Source organism: Danio rerio, chromosome 20 (genome assembly GCF_052040795.2).
Source record: "Danio rerio strain M-AB ecotype USA chromosome 20, GRCz13ab, whole genome shotgun sequence".
Classification (NCBI taxonomy): Eukaryota; Metazoa; Chordata; class Actinopteri; order Cypriniformes; family Danionidae; genus Danio; species Danio rerio.
The window spans coordinates 23,019,059-23,045,519 of NC_141040.1; the positions used below are offsets into that span (position 1 = coordinate 23,019,059).

Sequence of the window (26,461 nt, forward strand, 5' to 3'; positions counted from 1 at the left end):
TAAATGCTGGTAGATTTAACAACAGTATGAGTTTCTCTTGCGCACACCATCAGACCCCATTTAGTATACAAACTTGCAGAAAAGCAGTCCTTCAAATCTATATTTATAGATAACGTGACTTCTACAGGCATCACAAATTTTAAGTATGTAAAAAGTGAGAGTTGATTTGTGAGGAAGAATTATAATGGTTTTCAGTGTTATAAGCATCAAGCCTCAAAGTCACAAAGTGATTAAAGTAACAATTTTCTGATACAACAAAAACTTGATATGCATCTTGACCATTAATGTAGACTGTGATAACAATCTGGGGGGTTAAAATGAAAACTTTTAAAATAGTTTGAATGTGCAAAAAAAAAAAAAATCAATACCACCACTATTGTCTCTGTGTACACGACAACAACAACAATGTGGATTTGTAAAAGTAGTGATATTAAGTGAAAGTATTTAATAGCAAAAACAACAATCATGGACTGAAGGGACTTGTGCAGACACATAGTGTAGCGTTTCTTTACAAAGCGACATTGTCCTGACATGCAGAATATAAAGGTTGGTGTCTTTATGTGACAATTTTCCCAAAATGCCAGAGAAAAACATTTCCGTGTTTGCCTATTGTATTTGTTTAAAGTGAACTAAATCAGCAGGTAGACTAGATATTAACAAAAATTAAAACTTTCTATTCTCCCTTATTTTCAGTCAAGCCTATAAAGTAATCTGCACTGTAAAAATTCAACTTAAAAAAATTGAAATTACTTTTTTTTTGTTAGTTTGGCAAAAGTCTGTAAAAATGCCTGCACATTTAACACGTTTACTTAAACCTGACCTCCTCACTTGAAAAAATAGAGGTTGCAGTATTTCTAACTCTAACAACAACAACAAAAATAATAGTAACAACAGTACTAACATTAATGTCATTATTATTAACAACAACAACAACAACAACAACAACAAAATATACTGTAATAATGCCAACATAATTTAAAATAATGTAACTTGTATAAATAAATAATAAATCTAAATGCATTCTCAAATGAGAAATCAAATGTATTTGATATGTAATTTTTATGAAAACTCACAAGAAAAATCCTGTAATAATTAAATAGCAAATCAAATGCTTAAACTATAATTCAAATAGAGGAATTATTGTTTTTTGTACAGGCTGTTTACAGTGTGACCTTGTTTTTGGAGATGCAAAAATAATAATCATGAATATTCACATTTATACAAACGTGTAATATATTTATTTTCAGTGTTTTTTGCACCACTGTTTAAATTATTATATATATATGACTATTTATATTTGCTAATGCACTAGTACAGTGCATCCGGAAAGTATTGTTAGCGCTTCACTTTTTCCAAATTGTTTTATGCTACAACCTTATTCCAAAGTAGATTGAATCCATTTATTTCCTCAAACTTCTACACACAATACCCCATAATGACAATGTGAAAAAAGATTTTTTGAAATTGTTGCAAATTTATAAAAAATTAAAAACCTGAAAAATCACATGCACAGAAGTATTCACAGCCTTTGCTCAGGACTTTGCATCTTTGGCAGCAATTACAGCCTCAAGTCTTTTAAAATATGATGCCACAAGCTTGGCACACCTGTCTTTGGTAATTTTCGCCCATTCCTCTTCGCTGTACCTCTCAATCTCTATCAGGTTGGATTGGAAGTGATGGTGTACAGCCATTTTCAGATCAATAGGATTTAGGTCTGGGCTCTGGCTGGGCTGCTCAAGGACATTCACCAAGTGGTTATGAAGCCACTTTAATTATATTTTGGCAGTGTACTTTGGGTCATTGTCCTGCTGAAAAAAATAACCATCACCCCGGTCTGAGGTCAAGAGCACTTAGAAGCAGGTTTTCATTTAGGATGTCTCTGCACTTTGCAGCATTCATCTTTCCCTCTGAGGACACTGTGCTCATTGGAACTTTCAGAGCAGCAGAAATTTTCTTTAACATTCCCGAGCCTTGTACAATTTTGTCTCGGAGGTCTACAGACCTTAAACTTAATCCTTTGTGTTCATGCTTGGTTTGGGCTTTGACAAGCACTGTCATCCCTGGGACCTTATAGACAGGTGTATGCCTTTTCAAATCATGTCCAATCAACTGAATTTACCAGAGGTGAACTCCAATTAAGCTGCTGAAACATCTCAAGAATGATCAGTGGTAACAGAATGTAGCTGAGCCCAATTTAGAGCTTCACTGCTGTGAATACTTCTGTACATGTGATTTTTCAGGTTTTTAATTTTTAATAAATTTGCAACAATAATCATTATGCGGTATTGTGTGTAGAATTTTGAGGAAATCAATTTATTTAATTCATTTTGGAATTAGGGTGTGACAAAAAATGTAGAAATGTGAAGCTCTATGAATACTTTCCTTATGCACTGTGTATTTATATAAATGACAAAATACACTTTAAAATAATCAAAATACTTTATCATACATCACATAGTTTGGATTGGTCAACTGACAGCATATCAGTTTGGTTTGGTAAGAAGTTTTTCCTTTTACCCTCACCAAGGCTGCATTTCCTATAAAATAATGTAAAAATGTAATATTATTACAATAAAAAACTATTAAACATATTTAAAAATACGTTGAATAGTAACTTCCCCCTATGATTCAATGCTTAATTTTAAACCTCAATAGTGTCACATGAATAGTGCTGCCGGAATTTTGAGGGTTTTGAATTTGAATGTGCATGTATAAATGGCATTGGCTTGTTGACACATTTTGGGTGGTTTTGAAACAAAAGTTTTATATGCAATAGGGATGTAACGGTTTTGTTAATACCGTCATACCGCAATATTATTTTTTTTCGATATTACCGTAGTCGCATGACTCGGTAAAACTATAGGTCTTCTGAGAAAATTTGCTCAGGCGAATGAAGCGAACGGGAGGTACCGGAAACTACAATTCCCATCAGCCCAGGCTTGGCCATAATCCCTTGCGGTCTGTTGTCGCTACAGATCCAGTAATGCGGAAATGGAGTGTGCTGCTAAAAGCGGGGATCAAAAAGAGCTGGAAAACCCTAAAGCGGGTGTTGTCGCCGCGCGCGTACTGAATAGTGGTGTTGTCGCGCGAGTTCTTATCAGCTGGTTGTCGCGCGCGTACTGAATAGCCGTGTTGTCGCGTGAGTTCTTATCAGCTGTGTTGTCGCGCGCGTACTGAATAGCCGTGTTGTCGCGCGAGTTCTTATCAGCTGTGTTGTCGCGCGCGTACTGAATAGCCGTGTTGTCACGCGAGTTCTTATCAGCTGTGTTGTCGCGCGCGTACTGAATAGCCGTGTTGTCGCGCGAGTTCTTATCAGCTGTGTTGTCGCGCGCGTACTGTAAAGCAGGGACGGAGGGTATGTCGCGTCGCGGGGGCACTTTTGATCATTTTGGAAGGGAACTTTCTATCCAAGACTAAAAAGGGCATGTGGACTGCACAGGTTGAGCACTGTGTGTGCACGTGCCTGCAAGTTGGGGAATACGACTAATATCATGGGGACTGCAGAAACACAGCACACTGTTCAGATTGATGCAGACATGAGATCTCTATCTCACTCAATGCACAATACCCACTGCTGTCAACCTGGGCCAAGTCATATCTCTCTTGTCCCAGAAACCTCAGTCCCAAATGAGAGGGTTTTTTTCTGTTGCAGGGGACATTGTAAATACCCAGAGATACCAGCTTTTACCAGATTATATTTATATGATAATTTTCCTTTAAACCCATCTCTATCTAAGTGAGTGAGTGATTAAATGTTGAATGAGATGAGTTTTCAACAATACTAAATTAAAAACTTTATTTTTTTACATGGTTTAATATTTTTTTGTTATTAAAATTGAAGTTCCTGTTTCAAAGCTTACAGATAGATGACTAATTTGTATGTCATTGACACTTTTGGCACTTTTTTGGAGTATTTTCATAAGTTTTGTTTTTTCCTGTAAATGATTCAATAAATACCGTACCGTGACATTCATACCGAGGTATTACCGTACCGTGAAATTCTGATACCGTTACATCCCTAATATGCAACTTTAACAAAACACAACTGTGTGCTCCTTCTTCCACCCCCAAGACGAGGTGAATGAAAGTTGTATCAAAATCTGACTCCCCGCTCAGATCTGACTCCCCTTCGCATGCATGCATCACACAGCGCTTGCAGTTAAACTCATAGCCGTTTATCATGACACTTTTATCGATAATTTTTTCCACAATTGACAGCAAGAACAAACATAAAAGTATTGTCTGATTGACAAGCGGCACCTAATTATATTCTAAACCATTTAAAACGCCAAATGGCACAAATTTATACACAATTTGGAAAGTAATAAATGCTCTAATAGGGAGTGTAATCTACAGAACAATAAGTGCAGAGTGTGGGTGAGAGAGGGCAGTGTTTCGATGTGATCCGGTTATGTTGTGGTTCTGTGACTGCTGGTGTTGGTTGCTGTATGGTTAAAATTTATGCATTAACGCATGCGATTAATTTAAAATATTTAACGCGTTAAAAAAAAATTATGCAATTACCGCAGTTGCAGTTTCTATCTTTTTCCTGTTGTGGCCGATGTGTGTTCAACATGCAAAGAAATATGGATAAGACCAAGGAAGCACTTTTTGAAGGCAAGTTTCAGTAAAAAACAATTAATGTCGTATCACCAGGCTATACAGCGTTTCCTCCAGAGTTTCATGCAATTTCGGGTGTTTCATTTTTAACTTTTGACTTCTGTTTTAATAGAATTTGATACCTCATGACGAACGGAAAAAAAACCTCAGCATTTCATGACTCGGTGGTCCTTTAAGGTAATCAAAAATTGCTGGTTACATGGTAGAGTCTTAATAAGAACATTATCTTAATCATATTAAAATCTGAGTATTGGTGTCCATGTAAATGTACTCAGAAAGTGCCAGATGAAGTCACAAGCTGTCAAAGACAGCGCATTCCTCTGCCTTTCAGCATGCGCACTCCAATGTTTCATTAAGTTTGATGTGTTTCCCCCTTAAACACAACTTTTGTAAAGCATATGCTTCGCTTTGTTGTGTCAGAATCCTTGTGAAATACAGCCATACTTTAGAATGTTTAGGTTAAGCAAATCTGAAGAATGCGATCATGCATGTTTTTTAGCAACAAACTCGTGGCCGTAGCCACTAAATCATTAAGTTACGAATTGCCGTGAGATTGCGTTGCACTCTCAGCTCAAATCATTCAAAAGAAAAGGTCCACATGGTCCCCTAATATTGTCAACAGACTGGACTGTTTTAGCAACTGGCTGAATTTAAAGGAGGTCTAAGCAAAATTGTTTCTACTTTGTAATTAATGTTCTCACAGCAATACAACCTTTCAATGAGTGCAATTGTTTGTATTCAATACTTTATTATTATTATAATTTTTCATTTTCCATATTTGCAATGCCTGTATTTTGGCATTTATTTGCAGTCCACTTAGAATCCAACATGGAAATCAATGTTTTCTTTATTGGCATTGATTGTTTTGAAATTCAAATGGCTTTAGCATGCCTGTGGTTTTACTTCTGTAATAAATATGGCTGTCAAGCCAGGATCTTGATAGTTTATTGTGGGTATGTTGTTTACACGAATAAATCTGAGTTACAAATTAAACAAAAATTCTAATAAACAATTATATTTTGAATTTAAATAGTTTTTGTCTTGCGTTTACATTAATTTTACATCTGAATAGCCAACATTACAAGTTTCAGTCTTTTAAATGTGATTAATCGCAATTAATAAAAAAAGGGTGATTAATTAGTTAATTTTTTTAAATCAATTGACAGCACTATTAAAATTAAATAAAAGATTAATCTAATATTTTTGTGTGTTTAGGCAGGCTTTGAGCTGGAAAAAGTCAGCTATATCTGGCAACACTGCACATGAAACATGAAATCATTCAGAAGTCATTCTAATGCGCTGATTTGCAGCTCAAGATATATTTATTATTATTAAAGTTGAAACACATTTTTTATTTGCAACTTTTGTAACATTACAAATGTCTTCAATATCCTCTCAATTTACGCAACGCGCCCATGCTGACTAAAAGAACTCTTAAATTCTTAAAGCAAATTCTGAATGCTACTAAACTTTAGATAATATCATTCCTATTCTCATCCAGTATAAGCAGTCAATACAAAAAAATCTACATTGCAAACCAGATCTTACTCACATAGATGTATCTATACCAGACTACTTTACTTGCAACCTGATGACTGAGTGTATTGTGTGTGTGTGTGTGTGTGTACCTCAGATAATGCACATCAGTGATCTCCTGCATGCATAGCCAACAGAACTGACAAGCGCACACTGTGCAGTTCATCCTATTGCAGCTGCCGTCATTGGTCTTCATGATGTAGGCTCCACATCGCGGACAGGGCTTGATCTCCTCTGCATCTTCAGGAGAAACAGCAGAGCAAAGATCTTAGCCGCGGGGATAGCAAACAGATGTAATGCCAGTCGATCAGTAAAGGTGCCATACCACCAGGTTCCTCGTTGAAGACGTAGAGCGTGGAAACATCGTTGGCTCCTGACGTGTGGCGAGCACGTTGGCGTCTGGCTTGGTCACAGGTCTGGTCTGGATGCCACAGCTGGCGGCAGTGGTAGCAAAACTCTGTTTCACAGCCTTCCCGACCACAACTTAGCTTGGGACACTCTGCACAGCCATAGGCGATCACTGCATAGCTAATGCATAGAAGTATATTTATATTACATTTCAGCCAGTTAGATTGAAATATTTGGCAGATGCTTTTTTAACCAAAGTGACTAACAAAGACTACAGAAGTAATCAAAAGAACATGTAAATAATATGACATTTCTATACTATCATCACTGTAGTAGAGAGAGAGAATGCTTCTGGCTCACTGTGTGGAGTGACTGCAGGTGAAACATAATACTGTCCTCTTGACAAGAAACGACAAGCAGTCCTGGATTCCCATCACTACCCTGATCTGGTTACTATTACCAAAAACGCGAGCCTACAGAGCTATACATAATGCACCACAGAGGAGAACATGCTTGACCAGGCAGTGTGTGGGACACGGTGATATGCCTTTTACACTTTACTCATTACTCGCTCACTGAAAATCAAGCTAACATTCATGGTTGGAGCTGTGTGCAGCTGGAATGATGATCAAATCATCTTAGTCAAATTATTTAGAGTTCAACTATATATAAACAAGCAACAATTTAAAGAATAAAAAAGAAAAAGTGTCTGACCTCATTAAGCTTATGAGAGTCAAGAACTCTCATAAGAGCAAGAACAATTTATAATCAATCTTTTCACAAGCAATTCTGTTTCTTGCAAACAATTCCACTGAGTGACATTATGAGGTTCATGAATATCAGCTTTTATTAAAAGTGCAATCTAACTGTTTTACAGCCACTACATTGTAAAAAATAAACATTACTTTACAGGTAACTCTGTATTTTTACAGAATTTTCCAGTTTTTTTTTTCATTTGACAGTGAAATAGCTGTAGTTTTACAGATATGTGTTGTAATAAAAAAACTAACATGAAATTTACAGTTATACAGTTAATTTACAGGAAATCTTGTGTATTTTTAGAGAGTAACACGTAATTTTACGTTCATATTTACAGATTATTCCTGTAAAATTAGGGGGAAAAAAGTCAGTCAAATTGTTTTTAGTGAAGATAGTAAACATGATGATTAACATGAGGCTAATACAGTGAAATAATAGCTTGTAGCTATATTGTTTGTAGGCTGCATATAATGCATGCACTGTAAACTGTGAAATGTTTATTTTACTACTCTAACAATGCTATGCGAACTGTGGCAATCACCAGTGATCTATCGGCTGCGGATCTGTGTAATTGCAGTAATAAAAGGTAAAATGGCAGTAATAACCTGTACAACTACAGTTAAAATCTGTAAAATGACAGTAATAACTTGTAATTATGGAACAAGAAATTACTGTTTTTTTTGTCGTTGTTTTTTTTTACAGAGTATCTAAATTTTTTATACTGACAGTTTTTCTTTCCAAGTTTTTTATGATAATTTTCTGGCGCCCCTGCTTTTTTTTATTTATTTTTTAACAGAGTAGCAACATACTGTAAAAAATGGGAAAGCACAATATACAGCATCAGTAGCATCAGCATCAACACCGTTAATGAAGCTCTAGATTGTTATGTATTGGTTGTTATTATATTTAGTTTACATAGCTGTTTAAGTAAATTTTCTGTGTTTTTACTTTTAGACTAACTTTGCCTGGTTTATACTTCTGCGTCGAGTGATCGGCGTGACCCACGGCGCATGTCTTGCATGTTGCAAGCTGTTTTTGTTGCTCTGCAATAACACTTCTGAAACACTAATGGCAGTAGGTTTTTATGTTCCCTTGTGTTGAGTTTCTTCGCGGGTGTTTTGTTTTTTTCTGAACGCTACCCTAATGTAGAAACAGCTCAAACACGTTCATTTTGAGGCGGGAAGCGGGGGACGTGCAACAACTTTAATCATAAGGTAAACAAAACTTTCCATCTGGTGCTCCTTCACGGGACTCAACACTTGTAAACACTTGCTCCCGCGGCTCTTGGTCCCGCCCACACTCATCCACTCTAGTTTGCGATATGCGTTGTTGTGACGTGCAGATACATTTTTGAGAGGTGCGCATCTGCGACGGCCACTTGTTGTGTTTCTTTTTCCAAAAGTGTTTTCTTTTTATCTTTCCATTTTCTTTATATTGTACTGTGATTGTATGTTCTCATTTTTCGCATAATGAAAAAATAAATAAAAAAAGGAAAAAAATTTTAAAAATTAAAAAATTATCTGCGATTGCCGGCGAGGGCAATGCGTGCACACTAACTATAAATCAGCCTTAGCAGTCATTTTAGATATTGATACACACATTTAAAGACCCATCGTTTTTGTCAAGCTTTTAATTAACAGCATGGTGAGCTGGTTTTACATTGGAGTTTGTGTTCTTGGATTTTTTTACTTGTTTTAATATGTTTTCTTTAATTGATTTGTTTTCTTTTATCTGTTTTTTTTCTGGCTTTCTTTTCTGCACTTTATGACTTAATGTCTGTGAAAAGTGCTATATAAATAAACCTTTACTTACTTACAAAAACTGACACCATAATTTTTGAAAATCTATAAATCTAAAATAAATACACATTTTTTATACATTACTATTCATTTCACTTGAAGCAGTTTCGGTTTATATTATTGAAGAGTACAATAATTCAAGTATTCAATTAGATACAAATTTAAATTGATATATTTTATATACCACATATTTGACACATGGATCAACTTAAGATGCTTTTGTACAGTAATATATATTTTTTCAAGAGCAGGGGTAAATCAAATTTTGAAACAATATTCCTCCGTTAAAGACTACGGTAAGCGATATTTAATTGACAGGAATGAAAATGAAAAGAACAGTTCAATGAACGGTACTATTGTTAACAAACATACACCTAATGAAGATTTCTTCCTGAAAATTGTCACAAAAAAGTTTTGAAAGTTGTGAAAACTTACAATATTTACAGTACCTTTACACAGTGTGTGGTATTTTAAACACCGTAAAGGCTTTGATGTGATTCAAGCTAAATTGTGATTATGAACAATATCATGCCAAAAAAAAGTTCATTTTGAATTTGTTTCTGGAGTTTGAAGCTGCTTGCTAAAGCAAACTTTACAAGAAATATTCAATACATATTCATTAAAACACTGGATTATGCTTTACAGCACTTCTCTTGTTGCCCTTTAACTGAAAATTACATCTAAAAGCTGCACAATGTAGCAGTTTTGTATGAGAGTAATCAGGGTTCTTTTATCAGCAGTGTACAACCATTTGACATAATCAGTGGTGTAAAGTAACAAATGACAAATACTCAAATGACTGTAGTTGAGTAGTTTTTCTCAGGATTTGTAATTTACAAAGTAGTTTTAAAAATGTGTACTTTTACTTTCCCTTAAGTACATTTTCAGTGCAGTATTGGAACTTTTATTCCACTATTTTCCTTCAGCCTGCAGTCACTATGTTTGACCTTGTCTATGGGAATTAGAAAAATCAGTCCTGTTATTCCTGTCCAATCAAATGGCAAATAGAATGTATATTGCATCATAGTGAGACAAGGCAAGGGCAATTTATAATTGCAGCAAACTGTTTGGAAGCATTAAAAGTGTCCAAGAAGATGTTCAAAATGTTCCCACACATTGACCCAGAAACTGTTAAAATGCATGTCACTGATGAGAAGATGACGGATATTTACTGTATGATGACCAAAATGGCCTTAAACAGCCAGCAGGCACAAGATGTCAACATGACGTCAGATTGACGTTGTACCCTAACGGCGTTGGTGATGTTGCATTTTGTTTGGAAATGAAAATCAGGTTGAAGTCAGAACTCAACGTCCGGCCAACGTCAATGTCCAACATAAAACCAACCAAATATCATTGTCTAATGATGTTACAGCTTAACAGTATGTGGACGTTACCACTATGATGTCTATCAGACGTTGGATTTTGGTTGCCATACCGGATGAATAAATGTCAGTATTGGATGTCAATATGTTGTTGGCTCGACGTTGGATTTTGGTCACTTTCTAACAAGCTAAAATCAACTCATTTGACATCATTATTGGACATCAAAATAGTGTTGTCCTTAGACGCTGGCTAGACATTGAATTTTGGTCACCTGACTTCACAATTTAAATCTAACCTAATATTAACATCTTCTGACGTTGTGTGACTGCTGGGCAATAACTCGATGCACTACAGAATGTTTCGTTTACACACACACATACACAAATTACATGTAAACATATCAGCTTTTCAGGCTACAGCGTAATACTCACTACTCTTGAGTACTTTTGAAAGGTCTTTTTACTCATACTTTGAGTAATATTTACAACAGATACTTTTTTCTAAATAATGTAAATATTTTATGGGTTTTCTATTTCTGTTTCAGTAATATAAGAGTAATACAGTAATACAATTCACCCAAAACATTTAAATTCTGTTATCATTTACTTCTCCACTTGTTTAAAACCTGTTTGTGTTTCTTTCTACTGTTGAATAATATGATATTTTGAAGACAGCTGAAAAAAGTAGCATTTACTTTACCTTCCATAGGGAGTTTGTTTTCTCTGTGTAAAAGTCAATGGCTACCAGTTTCCAACATTCTTTAAGATCAAGAAGGTTTAGAACCACGTGAGGGTGAGTAAAAGAGAGTACATTTCCTTTTTTGGGTGAACTACCCCTTTCTGCTACACAATGCTGAGGGTCATCTTAAAGGGATAGTTCACTCAGAAATGAAAATTTACTTACAATTTACTCTGCCTAAAGTGGTTCCAAAACCTTTATGAGTTTCTTTCTTCTGTTGAATACAAAAGAAGATATTTTGAAGGAAGTTTAAACCCTAAAACTATTGACATCCATAGCAGGAAAAGAGTTAAAACCAAGGTGAGAAAAATGACAACAGAACTTTCATCTTTGAGTGAACTATCCCAATAAGTCTGCCCCTTATCTGTATTAAATTCAACATGACATTTAACCTCACTGCTTTATAAAGTCATGTTTCTGGTCTAACCTGCAGTCTGGTGCAGGACACCAGCGGGTGTCTGGATCAGCAGCCAGAAAGCGGCGAAGCTGGAACTCCTCGAATCGCTCCAGCAGAGCTCCATCATCCAGGATGGCGCGGACATCGGGCAGAGCAAGAGCTTCAGGGCACTGAGGACAGGCGATGCCCACGCGGCTCTCAGAGATCTCGATGCGTAAGTACTGGCGCAAACAGTCTGTGCAGGCACGATGCTGGCAAGAGGACAGGCGGGGGAAGTGGGCGCGCGGTTGACTGAGGAGGCAGAGCGGGCACTCCACCAGGTGCTCAAGCAGCTGCTCCTGACTGGAGGAGGACAAGGACAGAACAGCCATCGAGCCACTACTCCCGCACTCCACTGCTCCCTCCTCATCACCCACGACACTCCCTTCACCGGTCCCGCCATCTCCTCCAAACCGGCAGACCTCCAGTCCTGCATCACCCTGAGCCTGAGAGGAAAGACAAAATCAATGATTACAGCACTGAAAGATACAACTTTTCTCAGATAAGCTAGATGAGTTCATGAAGGTATACTGCTTCTCAGCATCAGGACCCTCAAAGAAAAATAAAATACAGAAGTTAACATTTTAGGCGAGGCAGTGGTGCAGTAGTTAGTGCTGTCGCCTCACAGCAAGAAGGTCGCTGGTTCGAACCTCGGCTCAGTTGGCGTTTCTGTGTGGAATTTGCATGTTCTCCCTGCCTTCGCGTGGGTTTCCTCCGGGTGCTCCGGTTTCCCCCACAGTCCAAAGACATGCGGTATAGTTGAATTGGGTAGGCTTAATTGTCCGTAGTGTATGAGTGTGTGTGTGTGGATGTTTCCCACACTGCAAAAAATGCTTTTCTTGCTTAGATTTTTTTGTCTTGTTTCTAGTCCAAATATCTAAAAATTCCTAAAATAAGAAGCATTTTCTAGACAAGCAAAACATATTGTCTTGTTTTGAGAAATAATATGCCAATATTAAGTGAGTTTTTCCTTAAAACAAGCAAAATAATCTGCCAATGGGGTAAGCAAAATAATCTTACGTCAAAAGAAAAAACAAGATTAATTTGCTTTCCCCGTTGGCAGATTATTTTGCTTGTTTTAAGGAAAAACTCACTTAATATTGGCATATTATTTCTCAAAACAAGACAATATGTTTTGCTTGTCTAGAAAATGCTTCTTATTTTAGGAATTTTTAGATATTTGGACTAGAAACAAGACAAAAAAAAAATCAAATAAAAAAATAATTTTTTGCAATGCAGAGATGGGTTGCGGCTGGAAGGGCATCCGCTGCGTAAAAACTTGCTAGATAAGTTGGCGGTTCATTCCGCTGTGGCGACCCCGGATTAATAAAGGGACTAAGCCGACAAGAAAATGAATTAAAATGTTCATTCATTCAGTGGCTCAAAAAACATAATGAAAATTGCCCTCAGACAAGTACAGGTATTGTTTGTAACTATTATAAAAGGTTTTGATTAATGTAAATGTGGACTATTGTAGACCAAATGGTTGGCAAAAAGGGAAACTGAAGTTGTGCATCTAATTTTCTACCCTATAAAAACTATTTCTTTAATGATTATGTATTCTTATAAATTAATGTTATGGAACTTTGACAGATTTGATGTTGACAATTTAGCTCTGCAGTTTAACAGATTTATACTGGCATTTATAGTAGTTTAAAATAATTTACTAGAAATATGTATTTATAATATAGTTATAAGTCTGTAAAACAGAAAAAATAGTCAAACTGGAAGCTCTTTACATTATTTGACATGATCTTTTACTGTACATGGTCTTTACATGTTTTTTGTAATTTAAATGATTAACTTCGGCAATATTTTGTTTCAAATTTTAAAAAATGTCAATAAAATTAATTTTGTTGATCTACTTAAAGTTTCACGAAACCCTCAAGTACTTTTTTTGAGATTTTAACAGATTTGTGTGTGTTGAGCATCAGTTAAGACCAGGCGTGTCCAAACTACGGCCCGCGGGCCATCTGCGGCCCGCAATCAGTTTTGTGGCGGCCCGCGAGGCTTTTTATAAATATCAATAGAATCTGGGCCGCTATACAAAAATGAACATAATTCAATAAATAACCACCGGGTGTCGCTATTACATGCATTCAATTAAGCAGCAGTTCTTGTTATGATCGATCTATCTATCTATCTATCTATCTATCTATCTATCTATCTATCTATCTATCTATCTATCTATCTATCTATCTATCTATCTATCTATCTATCTATCTATCTATCTATCTATCTATCTATCTATCTATCTATCTATCTATCTATCTATCTATCTATCTATCTATCTATCTATCTATCTATCTATCTATCTATCTATCTATCTATCTATCCACAGTTGAAGTCTGAATTATTAGCCCCTCTTTGATTTATTTCTTCTTTTTTAAATATTTCCCAAATGATGTTTAACAGAGCAAGGACATTTTTACCGTATGTCTGATAATATTTTTTCTTTTGGAGAAAGACTTTTGTTTTATTTCGGCTTGAATAAAAAGCGGTTTTAATTTTTTTATGAACCATTTTAAGGTCAAAATTATTAGCCCTTTTAGTCTTCAGAACAAACCATTGTTATAAAATAACTTGCCTAAATACCTTAACTTAACTAGTTAACTTGATTAACCTAGTTAAGCCTTTAAATGTCACTTTAAGCTGTATTGAAGTGTCTTAAAAATATCTAGTCAAATATTATTTACTGTCATCATGGCAAAGATAAAATAAATCAGTTATTAGAAATAAGTTACTAAAACTAATATGTTTAGAAATGTGTGGAAAAAAATCTTCTCTCCGTTAAACAGAAATTGGGGAAAAAATAAACGGGGGCTAATAATTTAGGGGGGCTAACAATTCTGACTTCAACTGTATTTATATATATATATATATATATATATATATATATATATATATATATATATATATATATATATATATATATACATACACGTGTCTGTGTGATGTATGTAAAATTTGGCCCGCAACAACATTTGTTTTTTTGCATCTGGCCCTCGGCCCAAAAAGTTTGGACACCCCTGGTTAAGACAATGTTAGCACCTGTTAGCTTTAATTGTGGGAAAAACTGGATAATTTTGAGCTTTTTTTAGCTAATTTCAGCTTCCGGGTTTAAAATGATTTTTGGGGCGGGATCAAAATCGGTGATGTAGCGCAAAACTGCAAGTGCAAAGATGACACGTCGGTTTCACATGATTATTCATAGCGGAGTGTTCTTATACTATGAGAAGAGCCTGCAACTTAATTATTCATGACTGCACGTGTTTTCCGAAGGCAAGACAGACCTACCAGTGCCAAGCTGTGAGACACGGAACCACGGCACACAGTATTTAGCTGTTCATGAAGGGTCGTATTTGTTTGTTTCCATGATCCACTGGGTTTGTTGCATGTTTTTCCCCACGATGTTGTCAGGGCCAACAAAGCAAAGCTGTGTGTGTGCTGCAAGCATTTTTGTCGGGAGAGCAGTACAAGAATTGGAGAATGGCGGACGTCGTCTTTTATAAGGAGTTCGTTCACATTTAGACACATCGCCGTGCTTCTTTGTTTGCCTAAATCCTCTAGATTACCAACAGGGCCAATGGTTAAAATAGACAGGGCAAGAGACCTGCTGCACTGAGTCTGCATTCAGACCCGGGAATTGAGGGAGAAGTCCTCATTTATAGTGTTTATATGAACACGATTATCTTTATAATGATTTAAATTGTGGTTCTGTGTACATGAAATTAGGAATAACAAATGTAGCCGGGCATTAAATTACTGTTTATTTCTTTGCATTTTTAACTTTGTAAACTATAAAATCATGCGTCTCCTCACGGTTTGTCTCATTTTGTGAGATAACTGACAACAGTTGTTTGCTCCACTTCTTCTCCCCTGCTGGCCACACCCACTCCTGCCCTTTGCTTGCGGAGCTCCACGCCCATTATGATGCATCTTTTAAAAAAAATTCTGAGGTAGACCTAAACCGAAAGTGGGGGGTGTCATGGCCCTTTAACAACGAAGTTTGACAAAACAGGTCGATCAAGGTTCCAAAATGCAATTCAAAAGCAAGTTTTAACAACAACAACAACAACAACAACAACGACAAAACCTGAAAGACAAAATACAGGAAATTACTAGATCTCACATATTTTTACAGTATTGTGGATTTGAATGTGGTGTTGCCTCAACTAAAGTGGTTAATTTGGCAGTGGGTACATTTTTTTCACTGCATGATTAAGAAAAATGAAAATAACTAGTTGAAAATGTTTCATTTTGTGTTAAAGAAAAGGCTGTTCATATCAGTCAAAATCAGTAACCATCACCATAAATGATAAATCCTTTCCTTTTTCCCCCTCTGAACTGAAAGCTGTAGAAATCAGGCAGTTACGTAAGACTGTTATGTATTAAAGCTTGTACAGTGTTCAAGATAATTCTGAAAGAGCTATTCAGTACTGTAATGTCAATGTGATATGGGATTAAATCAAACCGAGTCTTTATTTACACAGTCATTCTTCCATAGTCTGTAGTCCCAACACAGCAAGCAGTTGTGTGTTTAAAAGACATGTAATAGTCCACAAATAGCCATCAAATAAACAGGAATGAATGACTACATGTGTGAAGTCTGTCTAATCTCTTTATCTGTCTATAAACTAGTCAAATTTTAAACTATTGATAAATCTCTGTTAGATTTTCACTGACAGCCCAAATTTAGCTTTGTTTTAGTCAAGCGTTCTATGTTTAGATGTCTATTACATGTCTATTAAACATGACACTGTAGTGAAATACACACAACAGAAAACAAACAAACCAACAAAACACATAAAATAATGTCAGGCAAGAATAATGAATAAAAAGTCAATTCTATGTAAGCACTTAATTCAAGTATGTAGTAAACCTTAAACCTGGGATTACTAGTTATATATTCATAGATGGGGCGGCGCAGGTAGTGCTGTCGCCTCTAAGCAAGAAGGTCGCTGATTCGAGCTCTGGCTGGGTCAGTTGGCATTTCTGTGTGGAGTTTGCATGTTCTTCCCACATTTGCATGGGTTTCCTCTGGGTGCTCCAGTTCCCCCCACAAGTCCAAAGACATGTGGTACAGGTGAGTTGGGTGAGCTAAAAAATTCAAAAAAAAAAGTAAAAAAATGTGTGTAAATGAGAGTGAATGGATGTGTAGCGGCTGGAAGGGCATCCGCTGTGTAAAAGACATGCTGGATAAGTTGGCGGTTCTTCCTCTGTGGTGGCACCAGATGAATAAAGAGACTAAGCCGAAAAGGAAATGAATGAATGAATATTAATTGATTATTTGACAAAAATAAAAGCAATAAAATTAAATAAAGTCTACTAAATTTCTTATACTGGTCTTCCCATCAGGCACTAGGGCATTTAGCATATTTTCACTGTTGTTTTTACATTGTTTTATTTTCTTGTTAGGTGTAGTAACTTCTACGGTGGGCAGTATGATGGTACAGTATATATCGTTACCGGAAATGAAAGCGTCTTTCTCAGCCTTACGCGTACTGCATGTGAGTTGGCCACACCCCCTTATTTTTTATTCCGTGTTTACAGCGAAATGTCAATAGGTGGGCGTGGTCAACTCACATGCAGAACGCGTGAGGCTGAAAAAAGACGCTTTATGGTAAACTGGCAGTGCTGTCATTCATTCATTTACCTTAGGTTTAGTCCCTTATTTATCAGGGCTCACCACAGCTGAACGAACCGCCAACTATTTAGGCATTTTTTTACGCAGCGGATGCACTTCCAGCCACATTCCATTACTGAGAAACACCCATACACACTCTCGCATTCACACACGCACTGATACACTACGGACAATTTAGCTTATTTAATTCACCTACAATGCATGTCTTTAGACTGTGGCGGAAACCTGAGCACCCAAAGAAATCCTACACGAACACTGGGAGAACATGCTAATTCCACACAGAAATGCCAACTGTCCAGCTGGGACTCGAACCAGCGGCCTTCTTGCTGTGAGGCAACAGTACTACCCACTGAGCCACCGTTCTCAGTTGCTTTATATTTTCAACAAGAAGTGATAACTTACTTTCAAAATTTATAGATGAAATATAACTGTAACGTCGGGGTGTGACACTGACAACAGGAGGTAAGATCCAATATGCAGGTTTATTCAGCGTCAGGCAAGCAGTGGTCATACAGGTGCAAACAGAAATATATAGAGAGTCCAGAATCGTAGTCAGATAAACAGACAAAAGGTCGTAAGGCAGGCGGCTAAACAGGAGAACAAGGAAAACAAGGCTAAGGTCTAACACGGAGAAACAAGACATGGGAAATGGGTTGTAATGTCACAAAATAAGAACAAGACTCGGCAAACTGGAAGGGTGAATGAGTGGTTTATGTATGGTGTGTTATCAGTCTCTGACAGGGTTCAGCTGGTGAGTGCAATCAAGTTAGATGAATGAGCATAGGTGTCTGGGAGCAGTGCATGTATGAAAATGTAGTACTGAGAAATGCGGAAGTGTGGTCTAAGTGTTCGTGTGAGAACCAGCGATCTCTGGAAAGCAATTGCTGGTTGTGTGACAATAACAAGTTTATACTTAGTATCTTTTGAGAAAAAAAAGAAGATATTTCCCTAAAGTGTTTACATAGTTATATTTTTTCATATTTACGTTTTCTTTTCCTGTTACTTGTTTGGGATTTACACTCAAAAAATTATGTTTGCTGTTTTTTCTAACTACTTATTTAAGATGAGCTAAACAACAAAATTTCCACGCTCATTCTGAAAACGTACACCCTATGTACATTTCTAGAGAGTGTCAAAGTGCGTCACAGGAGCTACATTTTTTTGCTGTTGTTTGTTTTCCTGAATCCACACGCTTTTTGAGATCTTAGATTTCTCTCGCATGTGCCATTCATGCCTGCTCTTCTGGCAGAAAATCCACCAGAGGCCGCTGTCTACTGACTGACTAAAAAAACCAACCCACCCACCTCATTAAAGCACTGTCCGACCCACCCACCAACTTCCCTAAATACAACCGACAGTTTTGAAAAACAATGCAGAAAAAAAAGCCCTCGCCTGATTTTTACCATGTTTTCAGATTTTACCACATCCTCACCCTATTATTTACTTGTTTACTTAAATTTCTGGCTTCTGTTTTTGTCTTACGCGCTTTCTGAAACCATTCCTCACCACATTCGAAGACCATCATGGTCAACTCCTCTCAGTGTTTGCATCTATACGTACTACATAATTCACAATCTCCAGAAATGTACATAGGGCTACGTTTTCAAAATGAGCCTGTGTTATGTTGTTCTGAGGGGACAACTTAATTGTTTTATGTTCAATCTACTTAAATTAGTAAAAAAAAAAAAAACAGTAAATTCACTTAATTCCTTCATGTTGTCCCAACACTAATTGGTTGTGTGGAACCCAAAAGTTTTTACAGTGTCTAAGCTTATTTAGTGGTCCCTTGCCATAACGCGGTTTACCTTTTGCAGTCTAGCATTTTCGCTGATTTTTTTATTGCAATTTGACATGCTTTTTTTTTTTTTTTTTACAGCACATTGTGTTCTGTCCATTCATTGGATTTCCGTCTGCAAGGTGTCAGCGACGCATCAGCAAGCCTCGTTGATGCGTTATTCAGTAGTTTACACATAAAGACTGGCGAGCGCCGTGCACCTGCAGTTTTCTTCCCGATCACAGCGCGATCTGTCGGCGAGCTCGTTAACTTCCAAATCGGGCTCAAATCAGGCTTAAAATCCTGTAGTGTGAACTAGGCTTTACTCTAAATATTTGACTCAAAATAACGTTGAGTTATGTGCACTGACTGTTTCCAAATTAATATATGACTGATCAATCATTACTCATATGAATAATTATTTTTCTTATATCATTTATTATATTTCCAATTTTTGCATGAAAAATTATTTTGGCTCAAAAGTCAGAAAAGTGAGTTAGACTATCAATATTGAGATTAGGCATGAGACGGTAATCGTTTTCAAGGCATACCGTGGTTTGGAAAAGTAAGTTTTAAAACCACCAACATTTTCTGCTATACCGTTCCTAAGGTATGTGTAGGATTTTTTATTTATGTTTTTAGTTTTTCAGGACAACAGTATCTCCACACTGCCAAAAATAAGGGTACGAGAGCTGTCACTAGGGTGGTACCTTTTCAAAAGGTACACATTTATAATTAAAGGGTCCTTGTTAATACCTCAAGTGTACCTAAAAAGTATAAATATGTACCTCTTGAAATTTTTTAAGTACTAATATACACTTTTGAGGAACTAATATTGACCCTTTAAGAGCTAATGTGTTCCTTTTGAAAAAGTACCACCTCAGTGACAGCTCTCGTACCTTTATTTCTGAGAATGCAGCAGAAAAGATATCCAAAAATGTGTCCTGCAGATTTTAGCTTCAACCCTAATCAAACACACCTGAACAAGCTAATCAAGGTCTTACTAGGTATACTTGAAACCCCCAGGCCAGTTGGAGCTAAACCCTGCAGGGCACCGGACCTCCAGGAACGAGATTGGTGACCCCTGATTTAGCCTGACATGTATACTGCTCCAAAATATTATAAATATTTCTCAAAATAAAATATATTGAGTTCAAAGGGAATTAAGTTTTAGTTTTTTACTCAACATAATTTAGGGCAGTAATCACAATACCGTCAAACCGTGAAATTTTTATCCAAGGTTATCATACCACCAGAATCTTATACCGGCCTATGCCTAATTGAGATGATCAATTTTGTCCCAGGTGAAATGAATCAGCGCAGCAACAGCCTACAGAGCTTTAAACCGAAACATAAGTTCAGTTTACAGATGCACAGAGAATAAATGCCATCTTACTTGCTCCACATGCTCATGTTCACTGGGCGTGAGAGTAATGGCCACTTCCTCCTTGTTCAGAGTCCCGGTGGGCTTCTCGATCCTAGGGTCAGATTTAGGCTTTCGGCTGAAGAAGCTGAGGAAACTGAGGGCCTGCGACTGCTGCTTGGGTCTCTTCATTGTACAGAGCTGGACAGTCCAGCCAAAACCAGCATGAGCGGATCGAGCCCCTTTTGTCTGCGTGTCTCTGTTTGTTGCTTATGGTCTGAACACTGGCAAAGAGACCATTGTGAGGAGGAAGGAAAATCGTCCACAGCAGCGTTGCCTGATCGAGGTCATCATTGTTTTCTTCTCAGTTCAGTTTTCCAAACACACCACAAATGTTCATCCCTGGAAAAAGGCAAAGCCATGCACAAACAACATCAGAGGATTGTGAAGTGAAGTTGATGCATATTCAAAAAGGTCTTTTGAGGTAAATATTTAGTTTGAATAATTTTTCAATTAGATTGACCACAGTTATATTGTTGCAGTCCTGTGTTAAATATTATAAACATAAACAACCCATTAACTGTCACCGTCCCGCCACAGATGCTTAGGTTTACATCACTTTTTTTGTGATTAAATCTGAATCTAATCATGACCAATTATAGATCGTTGAAAAGGTCTAAGACTTCTGAATACATATTTTATCACTGTTCGTTGTTTTTCTTTTGTTACATTCAGTGAGTAATAGACTAAAACACATTTACTGTCACCCTACACCTTATGGGACCTATTTGAAATAGGTCTATATATCATTTAAAAGATTAATATGTCTCTGTTTTAGTACTTTTGATACCGAGCAACAGTTATTTATTAATTTAAACAAGGAAACACATCAGAATTGTAAAGCATTACTTTGCTACAGCAATCCCCATTTTTATATGTTTTAAGAGCTAAGTTCAAATCATAAACCACCAAACTGCCCATACTACTTTAGAATTGTATGTTGACTTTACAAATATTGTCAGAACTATGAAAAAATACAGGTAATTTTCCTCAAAACATTGGAGAAACTGAAATGTGATCTCGTGGTAATGTTTGGTACTGCTGCCAAACAAATCTTACTGAAAGCTCATTTTATTGAGATCTCGACTTTAAATTTGAAATATAATTTAAGATATTTAGCTTTGAATTTCTTTCACTTTTAGGCACTTTTACTTTATGTATTATAATAACTTATATATTTATTATTTTCATAGACATGAAATCACTTACATTTTGTTTTATTTACCTTTTTGGACATTTTTCACTTCAGCTACAATTTGTCTTCTTGAAAATGAGGTCAAGCTTAAATCTGTGCACCAAAGTGTTGAAGATTGGTAATCATTAAAGTTGAACAAAAAGTGGGGCGACAGTTATTAATGGTTCAAATAATTTTTAATGTTTAAGAAAAAGAAATCAATGTAATATGCTGATTTACTGCTCAAAAAAACATTTACTACTATAATTAATGCATGAACAACATGAACTACAGCAAAAATTAAAAATATGTAGATCAGAGAAAAGGTATAGCATTACTGATGTTAAATAAGTTCTGCTTTTCTGCAACAATTTGTCTTTACTTTTTTGTCTTGGCTTTTTTATCAACGTTGTGTCTTTCTGAATAAAAATATATGTATTTATTTGTAATTTCCAACATATATTATTTATATATTACATAATTTGTAAATATATATTACAAATTTAAAAAATTGGTTCATTCCCTCATGATGTGTCGTACCCCTTGACATTTTACAACCTAAATCAGAAATTAAAAACAAGTGGATCATAAAAGAAGTGTATTCAAGTCAATGTATGCAAGAATTGCAATTAAAATAATTTATAAAATAAAAAACAGCCTCATATCATTGACCTAGTGAAGACTTTATAAAACCTTTAACGTTAAAGACCATCTTAAATCTTGTCTCTCAACTTCAAGCCAGACGTGTTTCATGTAAACTGTATCCACTAGGCATGGGCCTTATGACAAAAATCTCATATCGCAACATAAGTCATCTCATATCCTTATACTGATATAGAACTTTTCTGTAAATACAATCAATTAATAGTACATTTTCTTCGGGAGAAATTCTTATTTGTTTTATTTCGGCTAGAATAAAAGTAGTTTTAATTTTTATTACCCATTTTAAGGTCAAAATTATTAGCCCCTTTAAGCTATATATTACAAAACAAACCATTGTTATACAATAACGTGCCTAATTACCCTAACCTGCCTAGTTAACCTAATTAACCTAGTTAAGCCTTTAAATGTCACTTTAAGCTGTATAGAAGTGTCTTGAAAAATGTCTAGTAAAATATTATTTACTGTCATCATGGCAAAGATAAAATAAATCAGTTATTAGAAATAAGTTATTAAAATTGTTATGTTTATAAATGTGTTGAAAAAAATCTCTGCTAAACAGAAATTGAGAAAAAAAATAAACAGGGGGGCTAAAGAACTATTTATTATTTAGAACATCGACGCAGTAGCCTAGTGGTTAGTGCACTGACACATGGTGCAGTAACACTTCAGGGCGTCCCAAGTTCGAATCCCGGCTCGAGGGTATTTCCCATCCTTACCCCCCTCTCTCTCTCCCACTTTGCTTCCTGTCTGAAATACTGTCCAATCCAAGGGCAAAAATAAATCTTTAAAAACTGAATGTAGAAATAAATAAATAAATATTAAATAAATATAAAACATTTATGTAAAAAAACTAATGATTTCAGCTCCAACAAATAAAATTAATTGCTAAATAAAATGCAAAATGTAAACATTATACTTTCGAGATAGCAAATGCTGTTATTCATAATTCTGTCTGGAACCACACAATGCTTTGTAATATTACACTTGTATAAATTATGTAAAAGCCTTACTGCTTAAACAATGCATTTTGCGACACCTTGAAATAAACTATAGAGCATAATATGAAATGATAGACCAATATTTTGTCCATATGGTATATATCATCATATTATACAGTATCCACCCACATGCTGTGATACCTGCACACTTTCACTGTCAGACGCTTATTAAAGGCTATGAGTGAAGCAGCTCGAGGAATGAGAGATCTTGATATACGATCATGTGAAATGAATCTCCTAACTCGACCACATGCTGTTACACTCGTATCAACAGTCAGTGCAGTAGGAGATGCCAGACACATGTCTTTCGCCTTATGGAGGGGTTCAGAGGATGTGATGTGGGGGATGGGAGATGGGGGGGTTATCTTTAATTTTTAATGCTATATTTCTTTTGTGGAGAGGCAGATATGAAGATGGACACTGATGCACACTGAAGACAGCACATTAGTTAACACTCAAGAAAAGCATTTAAAACGGAACAGACATAGTTTCAAAATATTATCACTGATATTACTAAGTAATTCATTTATATTTCATTTTAGTCCTGGCAAATGCCCTTTTCGCTTTTTCTCAAATATGATCAGTTAAATCAAATTATGATTATCGTGAGTCATTTGAAAAATGTCATCATAATTCTTAGTTTCTTGTCAGCACAAATCAAGATAATATCAACTCATGCGCATGATTTATATCTATAATATTTAATTGAAACGAAATTAACTTAAACACTTAAATCACTAAAATCAAAACCAAAATATTAAAACTAAATTGAAATAAAATAAACTACTAAAAATGACAAAAGCACATAACAAAATGACTAAAATGAACACATGAATAAAATCAACTAAAATGTATGCAAACTGAACATGTAAAAATATCTTAATGATATTTCAACATAACACACACACACACACACACACACACACACACACACACATAAAACACATACATACATACATACATACATATACCGGTTAAAAGTTTGGGGTCAGTATGATTTTAAATGTTTTGTAATTTATTTAATTAAAAATTACAGCACAAACTGTAAAATTCCCTCTCCACACCACCTACACTCGCAAGCCGACCAATCACAGAGCTTGTTCTATGCGTCGTTACATTTTTGAGAGGTCAGCGTCGGTGTCAGTAATGGCGAGAGGGGTATGCGAACGCATGAAGGCTGCGCCAAACCATATGCTGTGCTCAACGCAGAAGTGTAAACAGAGCGGTGTCACGTGACTCCCCACGCGGTAGGGAAAGCGATTGGAAAAAAATTTACTAGTAAAAAAATCGATTATAGGTTCTGAATGTCGATTTTTGATTAATTGCCCAGCCCTATTTTAAATTAGATTATATATTACTTTAGTTTATATAGCCATTAGATACACGGTGGAATGATCATTGCAGAAAATCTATTCTTTTTCTGGTATAGGGTCTTAAAAATAACAACTTTTTTTGCACTTAACCCTTTTCAAAGCAATCTCAAGCACAGTGTGATTCTGTTCAATGCATAACGAAACCAATAGTCAGAAAAGAAAATCAAGAACTACTAGATCAATATTCTGATCTGAAAAAAGCTAGATCAGCCCCTCTGGCAGCATTACATAATTAACTTGAGGGTTTTGCTTTTGACTGATCCATCATTCAAGAGAGCAGAAACCAATGAACAGGACAGACTTATAATATCAAGGCCATTCAACACAGTGACAGGCCGGGTCTTAAAACACAATGGACTGAGCATGAAGCGTGAAGGAAGGGTTATATCTGGCATCCAAGGCTTTTTTTATACATATCATGATGCATTAAAAATTATTATAGCATGCATTTAGACATTCTGCTTTAAAATGACTTCTAATAGCCAGGCAATGTGGCTGATTATACTATAATAATACTCATAATGCTATGCTACCCTATTATATACATGTAAAATAACACTTCTATCATGCATATTTGCAGTACCAGTGGGCCTCGATGAGGAGACAAAGCTCAAATGTGTTTTGTAGCTTCTCTGGCCATAAAGCGAAATCCTGTGGCTGAGATCTTTGGATTGGCTTTGGACTGTTTTCTTTCTCTCGGTTCCCTGGACTATTCCTGGACATGCACTCAACAACTTTCTTGTTTAACCACATTAAAGGGATAGTTCATCCAAAAAATTAAAAATTGATGTTGTTTATTCATCTTAGTTTTTTTTTTTTACCTGAAATATGGTCATTTGTGATTTATTTCACAAATGTGATTTAAACCAAACAGATTCAGGCTAAAAAATATAGCTACTGATGAGACTGATGATCCATACATGACAGTCTGGTGACAAAGCTTTAAGTTACAAAATGACATTTTTTTCACAATTTTTTTTATTATTAAAACAGAGAGGAAGGATGAGTGTGTTTTATTGTTCATTTGAACATTTATTTTTATAAGAGCTCAATGTATAGCCAGGAGCAGGGTGTGAATTACAGGGGGGGATGACCCCCCAGATTATGGCTTGACCACCCCTAAAGGACGTCAAAACAAGATGTATGGAGGGATCAGCCCTTTAATAGTGAGAAATGGTTTTATAATTTAAATAATAATGTAAATGATTAAAATAGCAGATAATATAAATATGCATTTAACCACCCCTTTAATGGCTAATACCACTGTAAATCCATAATGCAGGAAAAAATCCTTCAACAGTCTGAAACTGGCAGATCTAGAGCACCGATAGACATTGTAAGTGTTCACAAGACACTTTTAGGTAAATTGGTGTTGGTATCAACATATAGTCTAAAATACAGTAAAAATAGATGCCCGGTTTGTATAGTTTGACCTACAGTAACCTCTGAAAAAAGTAATCAGACGATATTGTAGGTGACTAAGAGTAGACACTAAATATCCCTCAAAACCCTGACACTTAAATACATTATATTAATAGTTTAGATAAAAAAATACGTAAATGACTGAAGCTTGTATTACACAAACTACAGTAACATTACAGAAAAAGTTGCCCCCTGATTGTCAATGTATAATTCGCACACTGGCCAGGAGTCAGTAAAGGGATAGTTTACCCCAAAAATGAACATTTACTCACTGCTTACTCACCCTTATGTGGTTTTAAACCATTAAGAGTTTCTCTTTTTTCTGTTAAACATAAAATAAGAGATTTTGAAGAAAACTGAAAGCTTCCATAATAGGAAAAACAAATCCTTTGGGAGTCGGTGGTTACAGGTTTCTAGCTTTCTTC

At 35.8% G+C, this 26,461-nt stretch overlaps 1 protein-coding gene and 1 long non-coding RNA gene across 7 annotated transcripts in view; one reads left to right on the forward strand and one right to left on the reverse strand.

Annotated features, from left to right (window-relative positions):
* Positions 1–26,461, reverse strand: part of si:ch211-278j3.3 — a 48,890-nt gene that overhangs the window by 21,296 nt on the left and 1,133 nt on the right. For all 6 annotated transcript variants that reach the window (XR_015517882.1, XR_015517881.1, XR_015517880.1 and 3 more), the window contains exons 2-5: positions 20,380–20,748; positions 11,554–12,008; positions 6,482–6,684; positions 6,249–6,396 (exon numbers count right to left, since the gene is read on the reverse strand). Coding sequence is in view for 2 of the 6 variants with exons in the window: in NM_001443504.1 (NP_001430433.1) it covers positions 6,249–6,396; positions 6,482–6,684; positions 11,554–12,008; positions 20,380–20,538 (965 nt within the window). In the remaining 4 variants the exon portion in view is untranslated. The remainder of the gene's footprint in view (positions 1–6,248; positions 6,397–6,481; positions 6,685–11,553; positions 12,009–20,379; positions 20,749–26,461) is intronic.
* Positions 20,696–25,398, forward strand: LOC147839136 (uncharacterized). The gene is made up of 2 exons (XR_015518338.1): positions 20,696–20,830; positions 25,195–25,398. It is a non-coding gene; the product is annotated as an uncharacterized LOC147839136 (long non-coding RNA).